This window comes from Strix uralensis, chromosome 23 (assembly GCF_047716275.1).
Source record: "Strix uralensis isolate ZFMK-TIS-50842 chromosome 23, bStrUra1, whole genome shotgun sequence".
Classification (NCBI taxonomy): Eukaryota; Metazoa; Chordata; class Aves; order Strigiformes; family Strigidae; genus Strix; species Strix uralensis.
In genome coordinates this window covers 6,009,541-6,029,147 of record NC_133994.1, presented here as the reverse complement: position 1 = coordinate 6,029,147, position 19,607 = coordinate 6,009,541, and the positions used below count along the sequence as shown (strand labels likewise).

General features: G+C 50.2%; 1 protein-coding gene across 15 annotated transcripts in view; it reads right to left on the bottom strand.

Annotated features, from left to right (window-relative positions):
- The window catches only part of DISP3 (dispatched RND transporter family member 3), a 149,377-nt gene that overhangs the window by 13,993 nt on the left and 115,777 nt on the right, over positions 1–19,607 (bottom strand). For 14 of the 15 annotated variants that reach the window (XR_012631985.1, XR_012631986.1, XR_012631987.1 and 11 more), the window contains 8 exons: positions 7,743–8,679; positions 6,248–6,467; positions 4,519–4,655; positions 3,975–4,109; positions 3,590–3,750; positions 3,061–3,200; positions 2,147–2,292; positions 351–512 (listed from right to left, as the gene is read on the bottom strand). Coding sequence is in view for 11 of the 15 variants with exons in the window: in XM_074892525.1 (XP_074748626.1) it covers positions 351–512; positions 2,147–2,292; positions 3,061–3,200; positions 3,590–3,750; positions 3,975–4,109; positions 4,519–4,655; positions 6,248–6,467; positions 7,743–8,679 (2,038 nt within the window). In the remaining 4 variants the exon portion in view is untranslated. Of the gene's footprint in view, positions 1–350; positions 1,920–2,146; positions 2,293–3,060; positions 3,201–3,589; positions 3,751–3,974; positions 4,110–4,518; positions 4,656–6,247; positions 6,468–7,742; positions 8,680–19,607 lie in introns of those variants that run through there. The other variant, XM_074892535.1, reaches the window with a different exon arrangement.

Genomic DNA, 19,607 nt, shown 5'->3' with positions numbered 1-19,607 from the left:
AGACAGCAGGGGTGTATCAGAAAGACAGTATTTTCAACAAGAAAAAAGAACAGCCCCTAAAGCACACTGGCAGCTGGGCTTTCTTGTAACGAGCACCACGCCTGGAAAACCCCATCAGGACTTGCCATTTCAAATCTGTGTGAAAGGAGAGGGATGGAGAACTCTCAGAGTTCCTCATGCAGTTCCCTTAGGGACCAACTGTTCTGGAGACACTCTTCCACTGAATTAGAAGCCATCTACCATGTCCCTTTTCTTGATATCGTTGCTAATAATCAAGGCTTGGGGACTGATTGAGATGCTGTCAAACCCCCTAAAATCCATGCAGATGGAACACCCCCCTTCTTTCTTACCCACAATCACCCATCTGTTCTTCACTGCAGACCACAGCACCCAGTGTTCCAGCAGCTCCTGCAGATGAGTTATCAAGTGACCCCGGTTGCTCTTCTCCGCAGGGAGCTGCGGATTTTCTGGCATCACAGATACCAAGGGGACATCCCCCATTTCCAGGGAGACTAGAAACAGAGAGAAATCAAAGGCAGTCTCAGTGCTCAGTGTCATGAGTGTCTCTCAGCTTTCTGCTCTCCTTTACAAAAATCTTCTGCAAGGTGCTGTACAACTCATTCAAACTAAAGACATGGGAGTAAGACCCAGGGAGAGGTAGTGATTTCCCAGGATGTCACAGGAAGCTTCTTTGTCAAGTCACTGCCATGTGACAGCTACACTTCTAAATGCACAGCTCAGCCCAAAGCCTACGCTTCAGGCTATTCTTCCTCCGCTACATCCCAGTAACATTGTCCATAAGGTCACAGGGACGCTCTGTGCTTCTTGGGCCAAGCAAAAGTCAAGGCCAGGCTGGACAGGGCTTTGAGCAACCTGATCTAGTGGAAGGTGTCCCTGCCCATGGCAGAGTGACTGGAACCAGATGACCTTTAAGGTCCCTTCCAACCCAAACCATTCTATGATTATATGAAAATTTGTCCCTGTCCCACTATGTCTTACAGCTACCTACACAGAGCTGACCTCTACCCGACTGCAGTCTGGCTCCTAGCTGATCTCTCTACTCCAGCTCAGGGGTGCCTAGGGAACTGTCCCCTTCTCTACAGGTGAGAAGCAGGCACTTCTTGTAGTGGCGTCCAAGTGTGCCTGGCACACTGTACAGCTGACCCACAAACCATGCTTGGTCACCAAGTGGAACAAGCTGCTTTGCTTCTTCACAAGTTACCTGATGTCCAGGGGCCCCTGGAGAAGAGCATCCTGCTGTTTACTCTGCTCGAGGGAAGGGGCTATTTCCATACATTACCATTGCATGTGGTTCTGGCACACTAAGGAGACAGCTCTTGCAGCACAGCGCCAAAGCTTAGCTGTCTGCTTATCAAAGGCAGCGCAGAGCCTACTCTGCAGGGAGGGGGTCTGCACACTGCTGTGGGATTGACGGGCTCTCAGCCATTGATCCATTTGCCTCCAGCTCCAGTTTGCTGTTAGGCCCGGGAGCTACTCACTGCCCAGACTGCTTCCGATAGGGGGTTTAAAAGGAAGAGAGCCCAGCAAGTTTTAAAAGCCAAGTACAACAGAGCATGACTCTGTAAGCACCCTTATCTTCAATCAGGGCTAGAAGGATTATCTCCTGCTAACAACAGATAGGGAATTTCTGGACTCTTTTTCTAGATTGCTTGGGTGGTCTCAGGCAAGCCACTGCCCTCTTCTTGCTGTGATGGAGGAGATACTCCGAGGAGGTGATGCTGGAGAATAACAAAGCATTCTCTCGCCTGCTTCCCAAATGCAGTGCTCTGAACAGCAGGGAAGAGGGGAAAACTCTTTACTCAAAGGTGAGCTGTCCTGGTGCTACGGATTAGATGTTTCATAGCTACATCCATGTGACAATCAGTGATTCCAGTAAGAAAGTACAATCCACATTAGACCTAAAAGGATTAGCAAAGTAGTTAGAAAGCCTGTATTGACACCCCTGAAGATCTCAAAGCAACTTACAACCATTAATGAGTTCAGACTCCTACAACCTCCTGTGACAGCACTATCTCCAGTTTAAATTAGGGAAACGGAGGCATGGATGAGTGGCAGGGACAGGAAGAACTGCAGGATGAACAGGGCAGTGTAGCCCCCCTGAAGGCACTACACAGCAGGCACATACCAGGCTCCTCCTCCACGCTGAGCAGCGGGATGTCATCATCAAGGTAGGGAAGCGTCTCTCTGCCTGCTCTGGAGGTGGCCTCCGAGGCAATGAAGAGATCTTCAGCCAAGTGCAAGGCACTCTCTTTGGTGCACTTCTGACTACAGCTGGATTGGAGCAGGGAAGGAGACAAAGCCATGAGTTTTAAGCCACATACCCTGCAAAGAGTTACCAGTGGGCTTCTTCAGTGACAAGGAGAGCAGCAACAGCCTGCTCCAATTACTTGGCAACACAACAGGCACTGCCATGAGCAATTTCCATTGCTAAGTGCTGAGAGGTCAGGGGCTGAGCAGGCTGAGCTGGATACACAGAGCAGGGCTGAGCCATGAACACTGGGCATTGAGTGACGGGAGATTCAGCAGTTCATCTCCCTGCTAATGAATTAAATCAGGCCAGGTCATCCGCACTGCTAAAGAGTGGGGGGAAAAGGGAGATGTGCTGACTTTCAAATACAAATCTGCATGCCCTGCTTGTGCTTGCAGGCAGGAGCAGTGTTGATCTGTCTGCCTTGCGGGGCTTGTGTCTCCACAGCTTGAGGATTTAGCTGTGCAGTAAGTGCTCTGAGGACACAGCTGGCCCCAATACTCCAGGGGATTCAGTGAAGAGGTATGACTGGCATGGCAGAGCTGGCTCCTGGGAGGCACCTGTGCGTACACCGGAGGGAATGGGACTGCAACCTGGCCCTTCCATTTTGCTCCAATCTGGAATGGCAAAAGTTAAATTTCCCTTCTGTTAGAGATTAACAGGGAATGGTGAAGCCAAGCTGCCTGAGGGAGATGAGGATAACTGAGAGGATAGGGCAGGGATTTGCACGCTGCCTTGACCATGAGTTCCACAACAACTTCCCACCCACACAAGGAGGCTCCAGGGCTCACCTGGTTTGGCAGGAGCTCTCTAGTGGGGACACATAAAGGGTCCATATTCCCAGAGCAGCTGGCATGGTGAAGAGCACAGCTACCCAGCAGCAGGACACAATCAGGGACATGAAGAGTCCAAAGTCATGCACAGCTGGGATCTACATGAAGAGAGAGAACACAGAGTTGGGACCTACTGGGGAAGGAGACCTGGAGAGACACCAGGCTAGAAAGGTATCTGGAGGGACCTGAGAATAGCACACGCTGACCTCAGACACAGTAGTCAGCAAACCTGGTAGGTAAAGAGCCAAGCCAGAGCCTGACAGCCACTGGATCTTGTTTGACCAGTGGCTCAGGAAATACTGCCTTGGATGCTGATACAGGCAGTGTCCACTGCCTTAGAGCAGGTAAGGGACAGCCCTCTAGGGCAAGCAAGTCTGTCATGCCTCTGTGCTGGAAGAGAGGACAGAAGGATGGTGCTGGCAGCTTCCCTCTCTATTAGGCCCTCTGGCAGAAACAGAAAGCCCCAAATCCCAAAGCTGCAGTGTACCTGAGAGAAGATGTTGGCAGCATATGCTGCAGCCGTGGTGAGGGAAGTGAAGAAGGTGGCCTTCCCTGCTGTCTGGATAGTGTGGATCATGCGCAGCCGCAGGTCCTTGAGGTGGGTGGCTTGGCGGTAGGTGTTGATGAAAACAAAGACATCATCAACCCCTGGGAAAAGAGGGGGGAGATTTTGATACTTTGTTCACAGTAGAGACACATGCTAAAAATCCAACTTCCCCTCAACATCTGACCTGCAAATAGTGCACTTACAGGTAATGGAGGGAAAGGGCTGGAAAATTCAATCTGCATTGGCCACCATCACCTTTCTCTCTCCTGTAGGCAGGAGTTACGGCAAGGCAGCACACGTAGGTTTTGAGTAAGGACGTGCTTACCAATCCCCACAATGACAAAGGCAGCCACACCATTGAGTATACCCAGGTACTGGATCCCAAATACGACGTGGTACAGGAACAGAGCCACCAGGCAGCTTAGCCCAATACTGGCAATGCCGAAGAATGACAGGAATACTATAGGAGGAAAGGAACATGTAAAAAAATAGCACAGCTGGCCATCCCCTGGGAGAAGAGACATCTCACACCTGCCCTGTTGGGATACTGTTTCCCAGGAGTGTGTGGGTGGCAAGGAATAGCTCAAGGCTGCAAGAGTACTGCTTGCAGACTCCTTCCCATGAGGCCCATCCATTAAATTACATCAGCTTTACACCAGCATTAGTAAGATGGAATTTGCATCTTATTCCTGTTTTCCTGTGAGCCTTCCCCCCACCCTGCCCACAAATCTCTGCTCTGGAGAATCAGACTTGCATGACCTTCTGCATGGTGCTGTGTGAGGGCATGAACGCCTCTCCTGCGGCTTGCACAGGGAGTTATGGCATATTTGGGTTTCTGTGGGAGCAGGGCAGCCGTGACTACAACCTACCTGAGCAGGAGGTAAGGATGTAGACCAAGACAGCTATGCAGCTACTGCTGATGAAGGCCAGCAACATGTCATTGTTGAAAGTCCTCCTCACTTCATAGTCAAACAAATCCGTCCCTCCATACAGCACCTGGACTTTGCTAGGGTGGGAAGATAGGAAGGAAGGAAGGAAGGGGAGTAGGTAGAGTGTAAAGGGAGCAGAGAAAGGGGATTTAAAGCACAATGTCTCCCCCCGAGCCAAAGAAGGTCACTGCTCTAATAAACTTGGCAGTTGTCTAAGAAAACAGCTCAGAGTGGTGAGAGTATGTTGAACAAGATTGCTGCTGGAGGTGAAGTTCACACAAGAAGGGAGAAAAACAAAAGAGCAGGTCTAATATTTTTAAAGTTCCTCCAGTGCATGGTGGGTCTTTGGCACTAACAGACAGCTCCTGAAGCCTCCAAAGCCAATTCCATCTGGAATCCTAACCATTGCTTATTGTATTAAGCACAAAGGTAATAACCAGCAGATGCAGGCACGGTGAGAGCTTATCAGAGACCATATGATTTACCAGCTTCTTCTGGAAGCTGGCTGGCTTTGAGCAGAAGTAATCCAAAATAATTTAACCAAGGGTATTATAACACTGCACCATAGGAGGCTATCGGACACCCAAGCTTCAGAACTGAGCCTTGCCCCAATACTCTCTGCTTCCCCTAACTGCAACCCACTCTGCCAGCCCATTGCTGAGAATGCTCTGTGGCTGCCTGCTTTCAGGGCTGACTAGGGCTGGCTGCATTTCACTCTGCAGATCAGTATCCCTTTGTTCTGGGAGCTAATGACATTCAGAGCAGTAGAGAGTTGGAGACTAAGGAGCTGCACCGACACTGGGACTCACCACCTTCCCTCAGCTGTCTGGATACTGGGCTACCCTTTTAGCTCTATTTTACTATCTTCCTCTCACAAGCACTGAGCAAATCTCTATTCAACCAAAGTCACACAGACCTGGTGGTGAAAAAAGCCTGCATTTCCTGAAACTCCCCTCCCCATCTCTCTGTAGCAAAGAACAAAACATTTCTGGAAGGAATTACACTGGCATGAGTAAAAGCAGAATTAGATCCACAGGTTGATGTCTTAAGTAAGGACCATTTCACCCCCTGCATCAGACCAAATGTGGCCAAATTCAGACCAGGAAGGGAGAGAAGCAGCTCTGTTGGAGGCAGTGGAATTGGACTTGTGAGATGGAAGCAAACAGATCCAATACCAGACAGGGGCTGAGTGGAAAGGCAGGCACTGGATTCAATCTTTGGCTCCCTTTCATTGTCTCTATTGATGTCTCTGGCATGTTGCTGCAGTAGGAAGCGGCATTAAAGGGAAGCATATGAGCGGTTTTCTGCCATATGCTCCCCACCCTCATTCACAGCACTGTGCCTGAGCCCAACTTCAAAGGAGATGTTTTTTCTCCTTTGCCTGCAGCATTATGCTGGGGCCACTGTTTGAGACTGACCAGCAGTCTGAGCTGGCATGCCAAGCCTCCTGTGCCTAGTGCCTTCCAGGTGAGACTGAATGCTGCACGGCCATCAGAGCGAAGCAGGCATGTCTGCTCTGCACAGACCTTAAGACAGAGCTTTTACACCCTGAAGGGCCTATTGCATCCGCCTCTTTAGTGCGACAAAGCACCATCCTCTCCAGCCTCTGCCTTTCCCTGCTCTCACCCACTGCCAGCAAGGCCCCTGCCCTGCCTGCACACACCCTCACCTCGTGGACTGCTTGGCCAGCATGGCCACGTACGTGATGACAAAGTTCTGGAACTTGCGGCGCTGCTCCTCCCAGCGGTCCTCCACTGAGTAGTAGTTCGGCAGTGGTGCCCCGAAGAGGATTTCGCTCCGCAGCAGGGAGCTCTTCATGTTCTCAGCAGACAAGCCCTCATCCACATACCAGTAGAATTCAGGGTGGGTCATGGCCAGCTCCAGGGACCCTGCAGGAGAAAGCAGCACCAATTTTGTTAGGTTCTGCTTAGTTGACTTGGAAAGGTACAGAGTCTAGTCTGACAAAGGAAAACTGGGAGTGATCCTGTCTTTCAGAATGATGCTGACTGCTGCTGCCTTGCAGAGAGCAAGGAGGGCTGGGAAATGCTGGATTGCAAAGACTCCCATTCCACTTCTGCTTTGTGACTCTACTTGCCATGCTGCCAACATGCAGTTCCCCATCAGGGACGCATCTTCCACCCAGCTGTGATCTGAACCACAGCTCCCCCAAGCAGTGATGCACACAACATCCCCATCAATACTCCCACTGCTGGATGCACTTACTTCTCATACATTGGGCCAATATTTGCTCCACCACCCTGGGAAGCACAAGAGCTAAACAATACCCATGGAAGATGAGGAGTCCTGCCTCTGCTGTGACCTGGTACCCCTGCCATCTGATGGCATGGGGGCTGCAGAGATGGAGGAACTCAGCTAGTTCTGTGTAAGAGACACTGCACATCTACCCCCAAAATCCAAGTTCCCTTGAGTTCACACCAGAAAGCCATAGAAACTACCCTCTTTCCTGTTTTGGTTGCAGAATTGTTACTCACACTGGAGCAGATGGAGTTAATTCTTTGCCTGCTCTGTGTATGGCTCCTGGACAGCTATCATCTGCAGCCTGTGCTTGGGAGACAGATGGAAGCTTCATCCCACAGCCACATCACACCCACAGACTCCTCATGATTCACCTCTTCTTCACCATCCAGAAGCCTCTGCTCTACTAGAGGGGCATAGTACAAGGTATGGAGCTGGAAGGAGGAGGCAGGGCCTTCATCTCCTTATAGAAGCCTTTCCAGCTGGTGACTCACAAGCTGCCTTTCAAGCTCCAGAGCAGCCCACAGACCTCTTTCATCTACTCTGTGGTGCAGGGAAGCTCATCCCTATTGTCTGTCCAAGAGCTGACATTCCTCTAGTTAAGGACAGTCATTTACAGGGGACATGCTCCGTAGAAGGCATCTGTACAAGGCAGGACTCCCCCTCATTTGCACCTCTCGATTGCCTGTTGGGGTCTGTGTAAGCCATGACTGGAGTTGCAGGGGCTTTGCTGAAAGGGTTGAAAAGGGGCCCTAACACAGAAAAGATTTCTCAAGGCACAACACGGCAGTATCTTCCTCTCTGCACAAGGCAAGTCACCCCTCTTAGCTGCACACCAGTGACTGCCTGAACTGGCAGGAGATGCATGGCTGAAACATGCCAGCCCTTGCCCGTGGCCCTCAGCTCACCTTGGATGTCAGCAAGGTCTTGTCCCATGCCATCGTAGTAAATCTTCCCTCCCCTCTCAGTGGGGAAGAAGTAGGTCATGAGGGAGCTGGGAGGGGAGCAATAGGAGTAGGAGCCCAAGGGCAGATCCTTCAAGACCTCATGGGGCTTCCAGCAGAACTCCCGGAAGCGAGGGTGGTCCATGATCTTGCGCTCGACCTCATGGATGGTTACCAGGCGCTCAGTGGTGAAGATGTTGTTTTCAGAGTCCCCCCGAGCCAGAAAAATGAGCTCGATGCGCCAGTGGGCATGTGTCTGTGTGTTGGCGCTGATGTAAGTGCTGGAGTAGTCCCAGCGTGGGGCACCCCTCCCAATTCGAGAAGTCCGGTTTCCTGGGTTCAGGTGGGCACGGGGCTTGGGGGAGCTCGTCCTGCCCTCGGGGGTGCTGCGCTTGACCCGCGCGCTGACCCCGAGGTGGGAAGCATTGAGGTGAAGCTGCTGGAGCTGCTCAAAGATGAGCCTCTGGAGGGTTTCAGAGGTGAAGTCAGCCAGGTCCCGGCGGTTCCTCCCCCATGACCCAAACTGAGACTTGAGGGCCAAGGCAAGCGCATCGAAGCGCTGAGAGGACTCGTGGTTGCGGATCTCAAAAGCATTGTAGGAGATGTCAATATCCAGGGCTGGGTAGTGGAGGAACATGACAACAGCAAGCACAGCAGGGATGGCACAGCCCAGGAAAAGGATGAAGCCAGCACAGTACGGGTTGGTAAACACCCAGCCAACAATATTCCAGAAGCCAGACGCTGGCAGCATGACATGTAGGGGCCTGACTCTGCATGGACTTTTCCCACACAACAGAGCACCCTCTCGCCTCTTCCGGGAGCTGAAGGCTACCTCTTCATCTTCCTCGTCTAGCCAGGCATCCTGTAACAAGGGGTCATCCTCTGTGTCCATGTCCAGCGCCTGCACAAAGGGGTAGAGAAAAGCAGTGAGCAAGGCCCAGCAATGGGTGTCACCAGGCACAGCAGTTGCCAAAAGCTCTCGGCAGCAGAGCCGGGGAGGGACGCACACTCCAGCTCCCTCAGCCCTGCATCCTCAGCAGCAAAGCATGGCTCCTTTCAAACCCCACAGATTTGCCACAGCCACTGAAGGACCAGGCTCACCATGGAGTATCCCACAGCCCGGCTGGTAGAGGAACTAGGCAGGGGAGAAGTTCAAACTATAGTCCCAGAGCTCAGTGCTCTGGGAGAAGAGGGCTCTGCATGGCTCCAGGACCACCAAGCATGGAGACAGCAGGGGATTCACTGTATGCTGCTCAGACTGCAGCAGCAGGAACATTTAATTAGCTAACCTGGTTCTCATGCCCAGGACCTCATGCTACCTAATGAAAAATGCAAGGGACCCTATATCCCTCTCCTTAAAACTGACAATAGATTTTCCCCCAGCTATTTACAGCTGTGTTCGTCTTTCCCACAAAGTGTGCCTGTGTGTGCACATGCATAACCTGAAGCACATACACCCACACCTGCAGATACACATGTATACGTGCACTTGCACATACCAACCCCCACAGAAAACTCACTGTGACCCTGCTCTAGTCCCTGAAGGGCTATCCACCTCCAGTGTAGGAAGGGCTGAACAATCCCACTTTCCTTTCGTCCCTGAGAATACTGTTTATGGAGTTGGTTTTCCCAGTTCCTCTGGAACAACCAGGAAGCAAAAGCAGTTACTGTCACTGTGGAATAAGAGGGAAACTCTCGTGATGAGCCCACACTTGGGCAGGAAAGAAAGGGAGACTCCCTGGGCCGTGCTCTCCTTTGCTGCCAGCACACACAGGTTCTTAGACTCTCCCCACATGCCCCTCCTGGGTGATGCACAGTAGCCTCCCAAGCCAGGTGGTGGTCCCCGAGAGTGAAGCCCAGACCCTCGAAGTGTCACTCCCTTTCCCGCCTCCTGGCAGCAAAGCCAGCAGCCCCTGCTCACTGAATGAACAGACAGATTCAGTTTGTTACTTGACCCTGGTAGCTGCAAGCAATTTACACGCAGGCCAGAAGCAATTTGCCAGCTTTGCTCCTAACCAGTGTTTCTATTTTATATCAGCAGGAAGATGAATTGCCAGCACCCCTTAACTCTAGGTCCTTCAAAGACCTGGGAGCTGCCTGAACCTGGACTGAGAGGAAAAGCAATGGGGTAGAAATGCTCCTTGGCAGAAGAGGGATGTGCAAAAGAGCAAGGGTCCCAGCAACCTCCCTGTCTCTGGGCAGCCTGGGTAATGCCTGTGGCTTCGCTCACAGGGAGTTCACGGGAGCTACAGCAGCTCCCATGGGATTCACTCTGGTCCGGGTAGCACCTGTGCTGGCAGGCTGGGCAGAGCACTCCCAGCATTGCAGAGCCTGTGGAGAACAGGGAACCTCTGAGCTCCAGCCTCCCTCTTCCTGCCCACACCAAGGAAAGCATGAATAGTGATCAGTGGCTTTAATCTGCAACTGATAGTTGTCTCAAAACATCCCACCCTTCCTGTCAGTGAGAGAGTGGGGACTCTCCCACCCCCTCGCCGTGGTTCGGCTCATGCAGCTGGCTCACCCACCTCAGGCAGGCTGCGGAGAGCTGTGCAGGAGCGCACGTGTATGCCTGTGCTGAATCCGCCTCCTGCTCTGCCATCTCACAGTGCAAAAACAGATGGGCACCACTGATGGCAGATGGCCACAGTCCCTCTTCTGCCAGACCTCCAATCCCCAGGAGGCTAAGAAATAGGGTGAGGAGAAGGTGGCTCCTAAAAATTCTGCTGTGTTGTTTCCCCCTTCACATGTAGGGCTGTTAGCAAGAAGGTGGCAAAGTGGGGGGTCTTTTCAAGTCTCTGGAAAGCTTAGGAGAAATCTAGCTGGTTTTAGGCCCCATTAAGATTTCTTTAATATTCAGGATGCATAATCCTAAACAGTCAGGGAGCATCTGAGAGCTTCCCTGAACAGCCACACATCACTGCGTGAGTCTTGGGCACAGGGTCAAAGCTAAGTGCATATGAACAATGCTGCCCAAAGACAGCTACTGGCCTGCAGGTGCTCCTCCACCTCAACTTCAAAGGCATGCACACCATGTGCTCTTCTGTTGTGGCTTACACAGAGCTTTACTTGCGTCATGACAGGGAGGAGGCTTTCCCAAGTCCCTGAATCTGCATATAAATCCTCTCACAGCTGCTCCTTTCTGCAGCCCTGCCTTCTCTCCCACACTCTACACTCCCAAACTCTCCCCAGAGCAGCCATAATGCCATCAATGCTGACAAAGCAGTGGAGGGCAGTGACATCCTCATATGTGTCCGAAGCCTGCTGGCATGCCAGCCCCTGCAAACACAGCACAGTGCCAGCCCCAGCTCAGAGGTCACCCCGCACTGCTCGCCTTTGCAGACAGGCATCCTCAGCACGTGCAAGCCCTTGGCCAGTGTATAGCTCCCATCCATCACTGGACTGACAAGTACTAGCACCCTTCTGCCTCAAAGACCAAGCTACAACTTCAGCTCATGTTAGCAGTGCAGACTGGCACTCAGCATCTGGGCAAGTTGGTTGGTAACATACAGTTACCTCCACTCCACCCAGCTGCCCTTTCTCCTGTTAGCCTGGACTCTCCTTCAACAGAATGGAGTTACTGCAAGACATGATCAAGCATATGTATTCTCTCTTTAGAAAGAGAGGTAAAAAGCCATAATAATTCCCCATTTGTTGAGCTACTGAGGAGAAGGAGGAAAAGATTCTAATCCTGAACAGAAGAGCCTACACGTGATGAAAAAGGGAAACAAGAGAGACTGAGATAGTAATAAGCCAGCAGAAAAAGGATCATACCATCTTTTTTAACCAAGAGCTAAATCCTCAACTCAAGGAGGGGATCAGACCTCAGGCATCTCTCTCCAGCTCTCTTATCCACTCTCACGGTGACTGTAAAACCCACCTTATAACAGACGGGCACCCACGACGTATGAAGGCCAAGGCATTCTACCCTCTAGCTAAATACTGGTACAAATTCTGACGCTGGTGTAAACCCTGGCACGGCAAGTGCTGGAAAAGCCCCAAGATTATACGCACTCACATGAGAACTGAGTCAGGCAAGGATCAAGATTTGGTCCAGGCAGAAGGCCAGGAGCAGGGGGGGAGGCACTTGGGCTGTGCTGTCCCTGACAGTGACAGCCTCCTCTGCATGTGGGGTATGCACGTGCGTGCATCCTGCCCTAGTTCCACCACAGCTCTGAACTCCCTTCAAAAGCGAGTTAACCACATGATTCAGCTGCAAAGCCAGACACGGCTCACTTAGCATTGCCCTTGGGACTCGTCTGGCTTTACCGCCTTAGTCAGATCCTGCCTGGGTCAGGATGAAAGCTTATCCAACCCAAAACACAGCAAACTGAATCGGCGGGGGAGATAAACCCTGAAATCAGCCAGAAGGGGAGTGAAATGCATTTTTTCTGCTTGAATTCTACTTGGGGGCTGGCCTGCTTTCTCTCCACCACTTCCTGTACTACCCACCGACTCCCAGCACTGAATGAAGCATGGCCCAGATACTTTTTCAATTCCAGGGTACACACAGTGGACCTAATCCTGCTGCCCTCATCAAAACTCTGCTCCACTTCTGTGCAAGCTTAGCTTGCTCCAGGTTGGAAGGAACAGAGGGTAAGAGCACTGGTAGGAGCTCTGGATTTGTTTCTTTAGAGAAGAGGCACTGATTCAGCTGGTTGAAGTAGGCATTTGGATTTTTTTGGGCTTCCCTCTGCGCCTTCTAAAGCAAAGAGGCTTCCTCCTGGTTCAAAACCAGCCAGGACTCTCTAGGGTAGCAGAACTTCCTGTAAAGAAGGTTTCTGGCTCAGATTTAAGAGTGCTCTACAGGCACAGCTTCCATCAAGTCACACGCATGGCTACACAAAGCCAGATCTTGCAGGAACCTACAACGCCACATTATGGGCAGCCCTGGTCCAGACTGCAAGCAGGAAGCAAGAGCCACAGCTGCAGTCACCATGGCAGGGACCCTGTCCCACTGTCCCGATGCTTTCAGGTTTGTCCACCAGGAACACACAAGCATGGAATAGATGTGTGGTGAGAAGGGCCTAGGCTGCCACCACATACCTCGTGAAGGACAGGCCCTGAACCAGCTGCTTGAGCAAAAAGAGCTCCTCAAGCCTACCTGCACAGCCTGCAGCAGTTCCTGCTTTGCCTTCCACACAGCCATGCAACGGCAGACTGTGCACATCGGACAGCCAGCTCAGAGAGCAAGACAGGGGCAAAGCAAGGGGGAAGTCTCCCCAGGATACCTGTCACAGAGAAGATGTGGGGCCCTTCCCCACGCCACCACGGTATGGATGAAGTTCAACAACAGGGTTGCAGAACTGCAGAGCTCTGCAGAGCTGCCAACAGAGTATGCTGCAAAGGGAGGACAAATCTCAAGCCTTTTGCCTAACAGCTGCATAAACCACAGATGCTGCATTCCTCTGGCAAAGCTGGGCCTGCACAGTTCATGTTCAGCTCACCCACCTCCTACCCTGATGTCGGCACAATTTCACCTGTGCTGCCTTGCTCATTCAGTCAGCCAAGAAGCACTTGGGGATGGGGAAAAGGGGGAGAGGCAAGCGAGCTGCTGATTCAGCAGCACAGCTGAGCTTGGAGGGACCTTGTAGAAAACTAACTGAGCTGGAAAGGGAGGGTAGGAGGGGGATTCAAGAGCGGAAGAGAAGGAGGAGTCTGTAGTACAGTACATAAAAAAACCCTCCTCCCTTAGCATTCAGCCTTCAGACTGCTGGGCAGTTTCAGCATCCTCCCACGATGAAGATCCTTCCTGATCTGAAGATGCAAGTTCAGAAAATCCATCACAGCAGAGACACATGTCACAACGAAGAGACTCTCATCTTCCCACCCTGTGTTGGTACAAAGACACACAGCTTTATGGAAGGTACCAATAACACCAGGGTCCAGCTGATGATCTGGTTTGCCTCTTTGCAGCCACAGCAGCAGCGTGGAAACAGGACTAGGAGGAAAACAAGGAAGGTCTCCTTGCCAAGGCTATTTTTTCAGTGCCAATGGACACTTCTATCCAGAAGAGGATAAAGGGTATCTCGCACCAGATCTGAGCCATCCCCCCAGCCCTGCACACCAGACAACCTGCAGCTGAACCTCAGCACCACGGCCATGAACGCTACCAGAGCGCAGTGGAAGAGGCTCACCCCTTTCCTCCCTGGATGACTGTCACAGATGAACCAGCGGCCGGCAGACCAGGCCTCCAAGCTCCTTGCTATTTGCACCGCTGTGCAGCAATTTAACCTGGGCATCCTCCATGTCTTGCTGCAAGTTACCAGTCTGATCAGAGTAATGAATTAAGCATTTAAAGCACTGCAGGGCTACAGAGTACAGGGTAGGAATAATTATGACTCCTGTGAGCGTGACACACAGTGGAAAAGAAGGGACACAGCCAAACCTGAGAGACCTTAAGATCAGTAAGAGTTTTGCCCTTGACTGCAGTAAGTGGGATCCACCTCAACAGCCCTGCAGGGATTGTCACTCATTTGCACCCCAACCAGGAAAAACATCCATGCAGCTCCCATGTAACAGTTCTTTTTCAGTGAAATCTAGGATAGAAGAAAGTCATTGACAAGTTGGGGAGAGGCAGTGACAGATGAGGAAGCTAATTACACCCGACCCGACTAATTAATGCTGACTTTCAGATTAAAAAATCCTCACTAATGTTCCATTTCAATTACTCGGTTGTTCCTTCTTACAGGAAAAAGGAAGCCTTGTGCATCAGCAAGCTAGAAAGAAAAAAGGAAAGAAAGCACAAGGCTAAAAGGGGAGGGAAAGACAATTTCTGTAATATGGGAGATTCCTATCGACAAAATAATTAAACTTCACATTCGTTTCTCCCATGGGCAAAGCTTTCAGAGCACATCTAGCAGTTTTGTGGTCCTATCTGTACTCCTGAAAACTCTTGGAGTTTCTGCCAAAGGCAGCTTCAGGCCCCTTTGTTAGCTATATAAAGTTCCTCTAAGAGGGAGAGAAATGGCCTTTGTGCTTGCAAAATCATCCTAAGAGCATCCAGGTCCTGCAACAAGCCACCTCTCTGTAACGATGCACAGCTGATAGCAGGGATGGACACAGTGCTCCCAGGCCCTGTTCAGCTGAAGAACGCTGTACACAGCTCTGGCTGTGTAAAACAACCAGAGGGCAACATTAATGTATACCCACCCACTCTAAAGCAGGGCTCCACAGTGACACCGAGACTCAGGACCAGAATTTTGCTCTGCACTTGAATCACTGAGACTAGTCCAGAAGTATCATTTAAAAAAAAAAAACAACCAACAAAGGCTCTCTCAGGTCCCTGCTCTCCCTTTACCAACACAGCTGTAACTGAATGCATGGAGTAAGCCGTGTGTTGCCCTTCACCAGTGCAGACTACCTTTCATGAGTGGGAAAAATGAAACAGCAAGGAGGAATTAGATGCAATTTCTGGGCGCCTAATTGGAGGTCTGACTTTCAGAGGTGTTGCACTCCTGGAAACGCAAAACAGGCCCAGGGCACCTCAGGCTGGGCATCTGACCCTGAATCTCCTGAAATACTTCTGAAAACACTAGCTTAATTTAGCCATTGACCAGAATCTGTGCCTGAGGATACAACCCAGAACCTATTTCAGTGGAATACAAGCCCAGAGATGCACATGCTGCTTAAAGGTACTGGTTTAAACTGCTGGCTAGGCTGGCTCCGCCATTATTAGTCAAGCAGATCTACTCTTCCAACTGTATAGCACAATGCAGCAACAAGGTTTTAACCTATTTTCTTTCTGGACCTTTTGCATTTCCATTCCCACTTGCTTTAAATCCTTTGGTAAGATGCACAAAAACATCACCAGACCCCAGGCACTTTGCAGATCAGAATAACATCAAAATGCTCCAGCAGCACAGTGCTGTTGGAATTGCAGCGCAATGATGTAAATATGTGTTTGCTGGGGAAAAAAGTTCAACAAAATGATTTAAAAAAAAAAATAGTATTTAAAGCTCTATCATCTGCAATTCCACTTGCCCCCGGGAGGCAAGACGATAGATAGGGTTGTATACAGGATGGAGGATTGTCTGATCTCCCAAGCTTTACAAAATCAAGTACACGCATGCACTCTCACTCCTAACTGAGGTGTCCTCTTTCACTGCTGACTGTCCTACCCTCCTTTCCCCTTACAGACACTTTCACACCCCAGCTAAAACAAGAGCAGCTGGAAATGGAATGAACCAGTCAGACTGGATGATCTTAAAGGGCTTTTCCAACCTGCTTTCAGAATGGACAAAGGCTGGTTGGAACACTCTCAGCCTACAACACTGAGGGTCTCCAGCCTGCAGCTGCCTGCTTTCCAGGTCTGAACAAGCACTGATTAGATCTACTCATAACTGCATGCCAAAAACAGTGTGGAAAGATTAGCTGCAAAGTCGAGCACTCACCAGTCAGGAAATGCCAAATTCAGGGCTGACACAGCATCCTTAATTTGCCCCCCTTCTATAAATGCTTTGCAGTGCAGTTTTTCCTCCAAGCCCAGTGTCCAAAGGCAGGGACTCTGGCCTCCACCAGTGCATGCGATGGATGATGTTCCCTGAACCCAGTAGCTATTTGCTACCTTGTTCTCTCCTCATTGTTCAGCATGTGGTCTCACGCCTCATTTCCTGCACGCTGCTCATGCCTGGCTCAGAGGCAGAATTATTAATTTCCTCATGAGCTTTTCAACACTGCCTGTCACGACAGAGTCTGAGGGCTGAACAAACAGGACTGAACTGAATCTTCTCCTAGCATCTCTGAGAAGGAGGGGGTGGTGTAGTCCGCATCTGACAGATGCAGGAGCTCAGGAGATCAGAAGGAAAAAAAACCAAGACACTTATTTTGGGTGCCTAGCTTGACACACAACATACCTAATTTCTTAGAGTGCACAGAACAGCACAGATGGGGGCTGTGTGCAACAAACTGCGAACTCCGCTTTGTTCTGCGAGCATAATTTGAGCTGTAACATCAAGCGTAACCATCGTTGTGCAACATAATCTCTATGCTGGCGAGGGACATCTAACCTCCACAAGAAGAGCCAACTTCACACAATCTATGCTAACCAGTGAGATGTATGCCAGTACCTGGGACACCTCAGAAAGGTTTAACAGTGCCAGACAGTGCAAGGACCATCAGTTTCCTCATCTCTCTTTACCTCTAACCTGGCCATGTGGACAAGGAACAGGCTGGAGAAAGGGACTGCAAAATCAGTATATGGGGAAAAGTGAGAGAGACTGGTTTAAAAGGCGTTTGCTTTGCTATGTGAGAAGCCGCTACCTGCACACAGAACAGACCAAGAAGAAAGTGGACAGAAGAACTAGCTAACCTTACAGCTATGAGCCACACAAAGATGTGCAGCAGAAGCAAAAAGGAGAGCAACAGCAGCAATACTGTGCTTTGCTAGGAGTAAGATGTCTGCAAATAAGAACTAGCTCAGCCATTCAAGTTCCCTATTTTAACACCACAATTTTCCTGAATGTTTTCTTAATTCAGAAAAAGAGTGATCCTGCAGCCTTGGATCAGGGGGAGACCTTCATGGCACTAGTTTGGAAACTGAGGCAGCCCCACCATGGCTCCAGCAGGTACCAGCCATGAGGTCTCTCCTAGGGTGCTACTTCTTAAGCAACTCCCGGAAGAATCTGTATCCTGACAGATTTTTAAAAAATCCAAAAGCACGCAGTAAACTGCTCCAAAATACTTGCTTTAAAGTACTGAAACTGGCATTTTTCACATAGAATGGTCACCAGGATTTGTTGACAAACCATGCATGATCAGTGCCCTGCCATCCCAGGATTGCTGTAGAGGTAAAGCTACATAAGAACTTTGCTAACATGCATGTAATTGCCAAAAAAATTCATTTCCTGATAAAATAATTTGCTCCTGGTTATTGTAACTAATGATTGCAGGTGTTAGAAGACAGCTTCTTGGTTATAATCTCACGAAACATGCCTTGCAGCCTTGTGCCACGTTCACCACTTGAGTTACTTGCTTGTGTTAATGATAAGGCCCCGCTGTCACTCAGGCATGTGGCACTTACAGGTTTCTGCGCACAGACACCAAGCAAGCTGAGACTCTGATATGCTTCAGAAATGACTTACCTAACCATTACAAAAATTACTCAGATTTTGTCTGAGCCCCAGCCACTTGCTGTTGCTAAGTAAAGGGTTGACTTCTGGATCAGCCTTTGGGTGCCTTGACACAGACTTCAAAAGCACCCTGGATCCCACCTACCAGGGGCCCAAGATAACAAGCTTGTTAAAGGTGTGTGGATTTCCATGCTCCAGTGTCTACCCCTGAGCACCTGTGTTCATAGCAAAGACTTTACAGATCATTAAATACAGATGGTTGCCACAAACCAGGGCCTTGTATTATTATCCCAAGAAGTGTCACTCATTCCAGGAAGGAATCTCAGACCACAGAGAGGATTCGCCAGTTCCCAAGACCCTGGAATAAACTGCCATCCCCAAAGCTTGTGTGCTGCTCTTTTATAAACTCAAGCTTCCCACACCACTGTCAACCTGAAAAGGAAAGCCAAGTCCTGCTGTCAGTGCCTGCCAGGCATTTATTATTCCCCCCCCATGCTCAGGCTCCCCAGTTTACATCACCACTCTATGCTCAGCTGCATGATTCCCAGCTCTGACCCTGCTCCCCACACCTGCTCCTTGCAGCAGGAGGAAGTATGAAGACAAGGGCTGGCTGTGCACTCTCCTCCATCTGCAGCTCCCCAGCAATAGCCTGCTTGTGTGCACACTGTGCTTCTGGGACTAATCAAAACACCCGCTCCTAAAGGCCCCTTTCCAGAGTCTCCCCATAAGCTGCTAGTTCATTACTGAGAAGGAGGAGGGCAATTTCCTCCTCTCCGTGCACGTGAGCCGATTTCTCGCCAGCAGCCTAAGCAGCAGTTTGTGCTGAGGGAACTTTGTTGGTTGTGGTTCTGTGGCAGCAATGTGAGAGGTAACGCAGGAATGCCAACCTATGCTGACAGTCCTTCTTGCCAGCCACAGCACAGGCAGCTATTTCATCTCCACTTCTTGCCACTCCAACATAAAAAGTACAATTAAGGTTAAAAGAAAATGTTGCAAGTACTCCCCTTCACCTGAAGTGTCTGTATTCAGGCAGCTCTGCTCATCATTCTCTCATCTTCCAGGAAAAGGAGGTACGGGTAGAAAGTCCCATTTCCACATGTGTCGGAGTCATATGGGCCAGAGTGTCTCACTCCAGATGCTACCTAGCCTCAGTCAGATGGATCTAACAGTCTTGCCTTTTTGCTGCTGTAATTTACTGACATCAGAAAATGCCAGATTCACAACAGGAAGGCTGTAAGGACTGCAATCTGTGGTGGGGACACAGCTCCCACAGCATTTCAGTCATATTTAGGTCTTCAGCAGGGCTTTCCACATACCAGCATGAAAGAGGAATGGCAGATGCTGTAGTCCTCTCAAATGAGGGAGCAGAAGACATACCCAAGGTCATTCATGCACCACCCCAGCTCCAAGCTGAGCTCATCTGTGGTACAGACATGGCCTCTTATTTCTGAGAACATGAGGGCCTGAATTTTGGGGAGAATTCATTCTGACAAGTCATTACAGCTGAGTGGGAATAACTGCAGCAAACCACGCTCTACTGTCACCCATGGAAAACTTACTACTGGATCAGGAGGGACTCACAAAGTAGCTTGTAGCTAGCTGGCTCTCAGCAGCCTATAAAGTGGGATCTGAGCAGGTATGTCTTTCTTACCTCCCACACTTCTCCCTCTGAAACATACGCAGCTAGCTGCTCTCCTCCCATGAAAACCTGGTGTTTCTGGAGTTAGATTAATTAACACTGCTTTTTCATCTTCCCAGGATC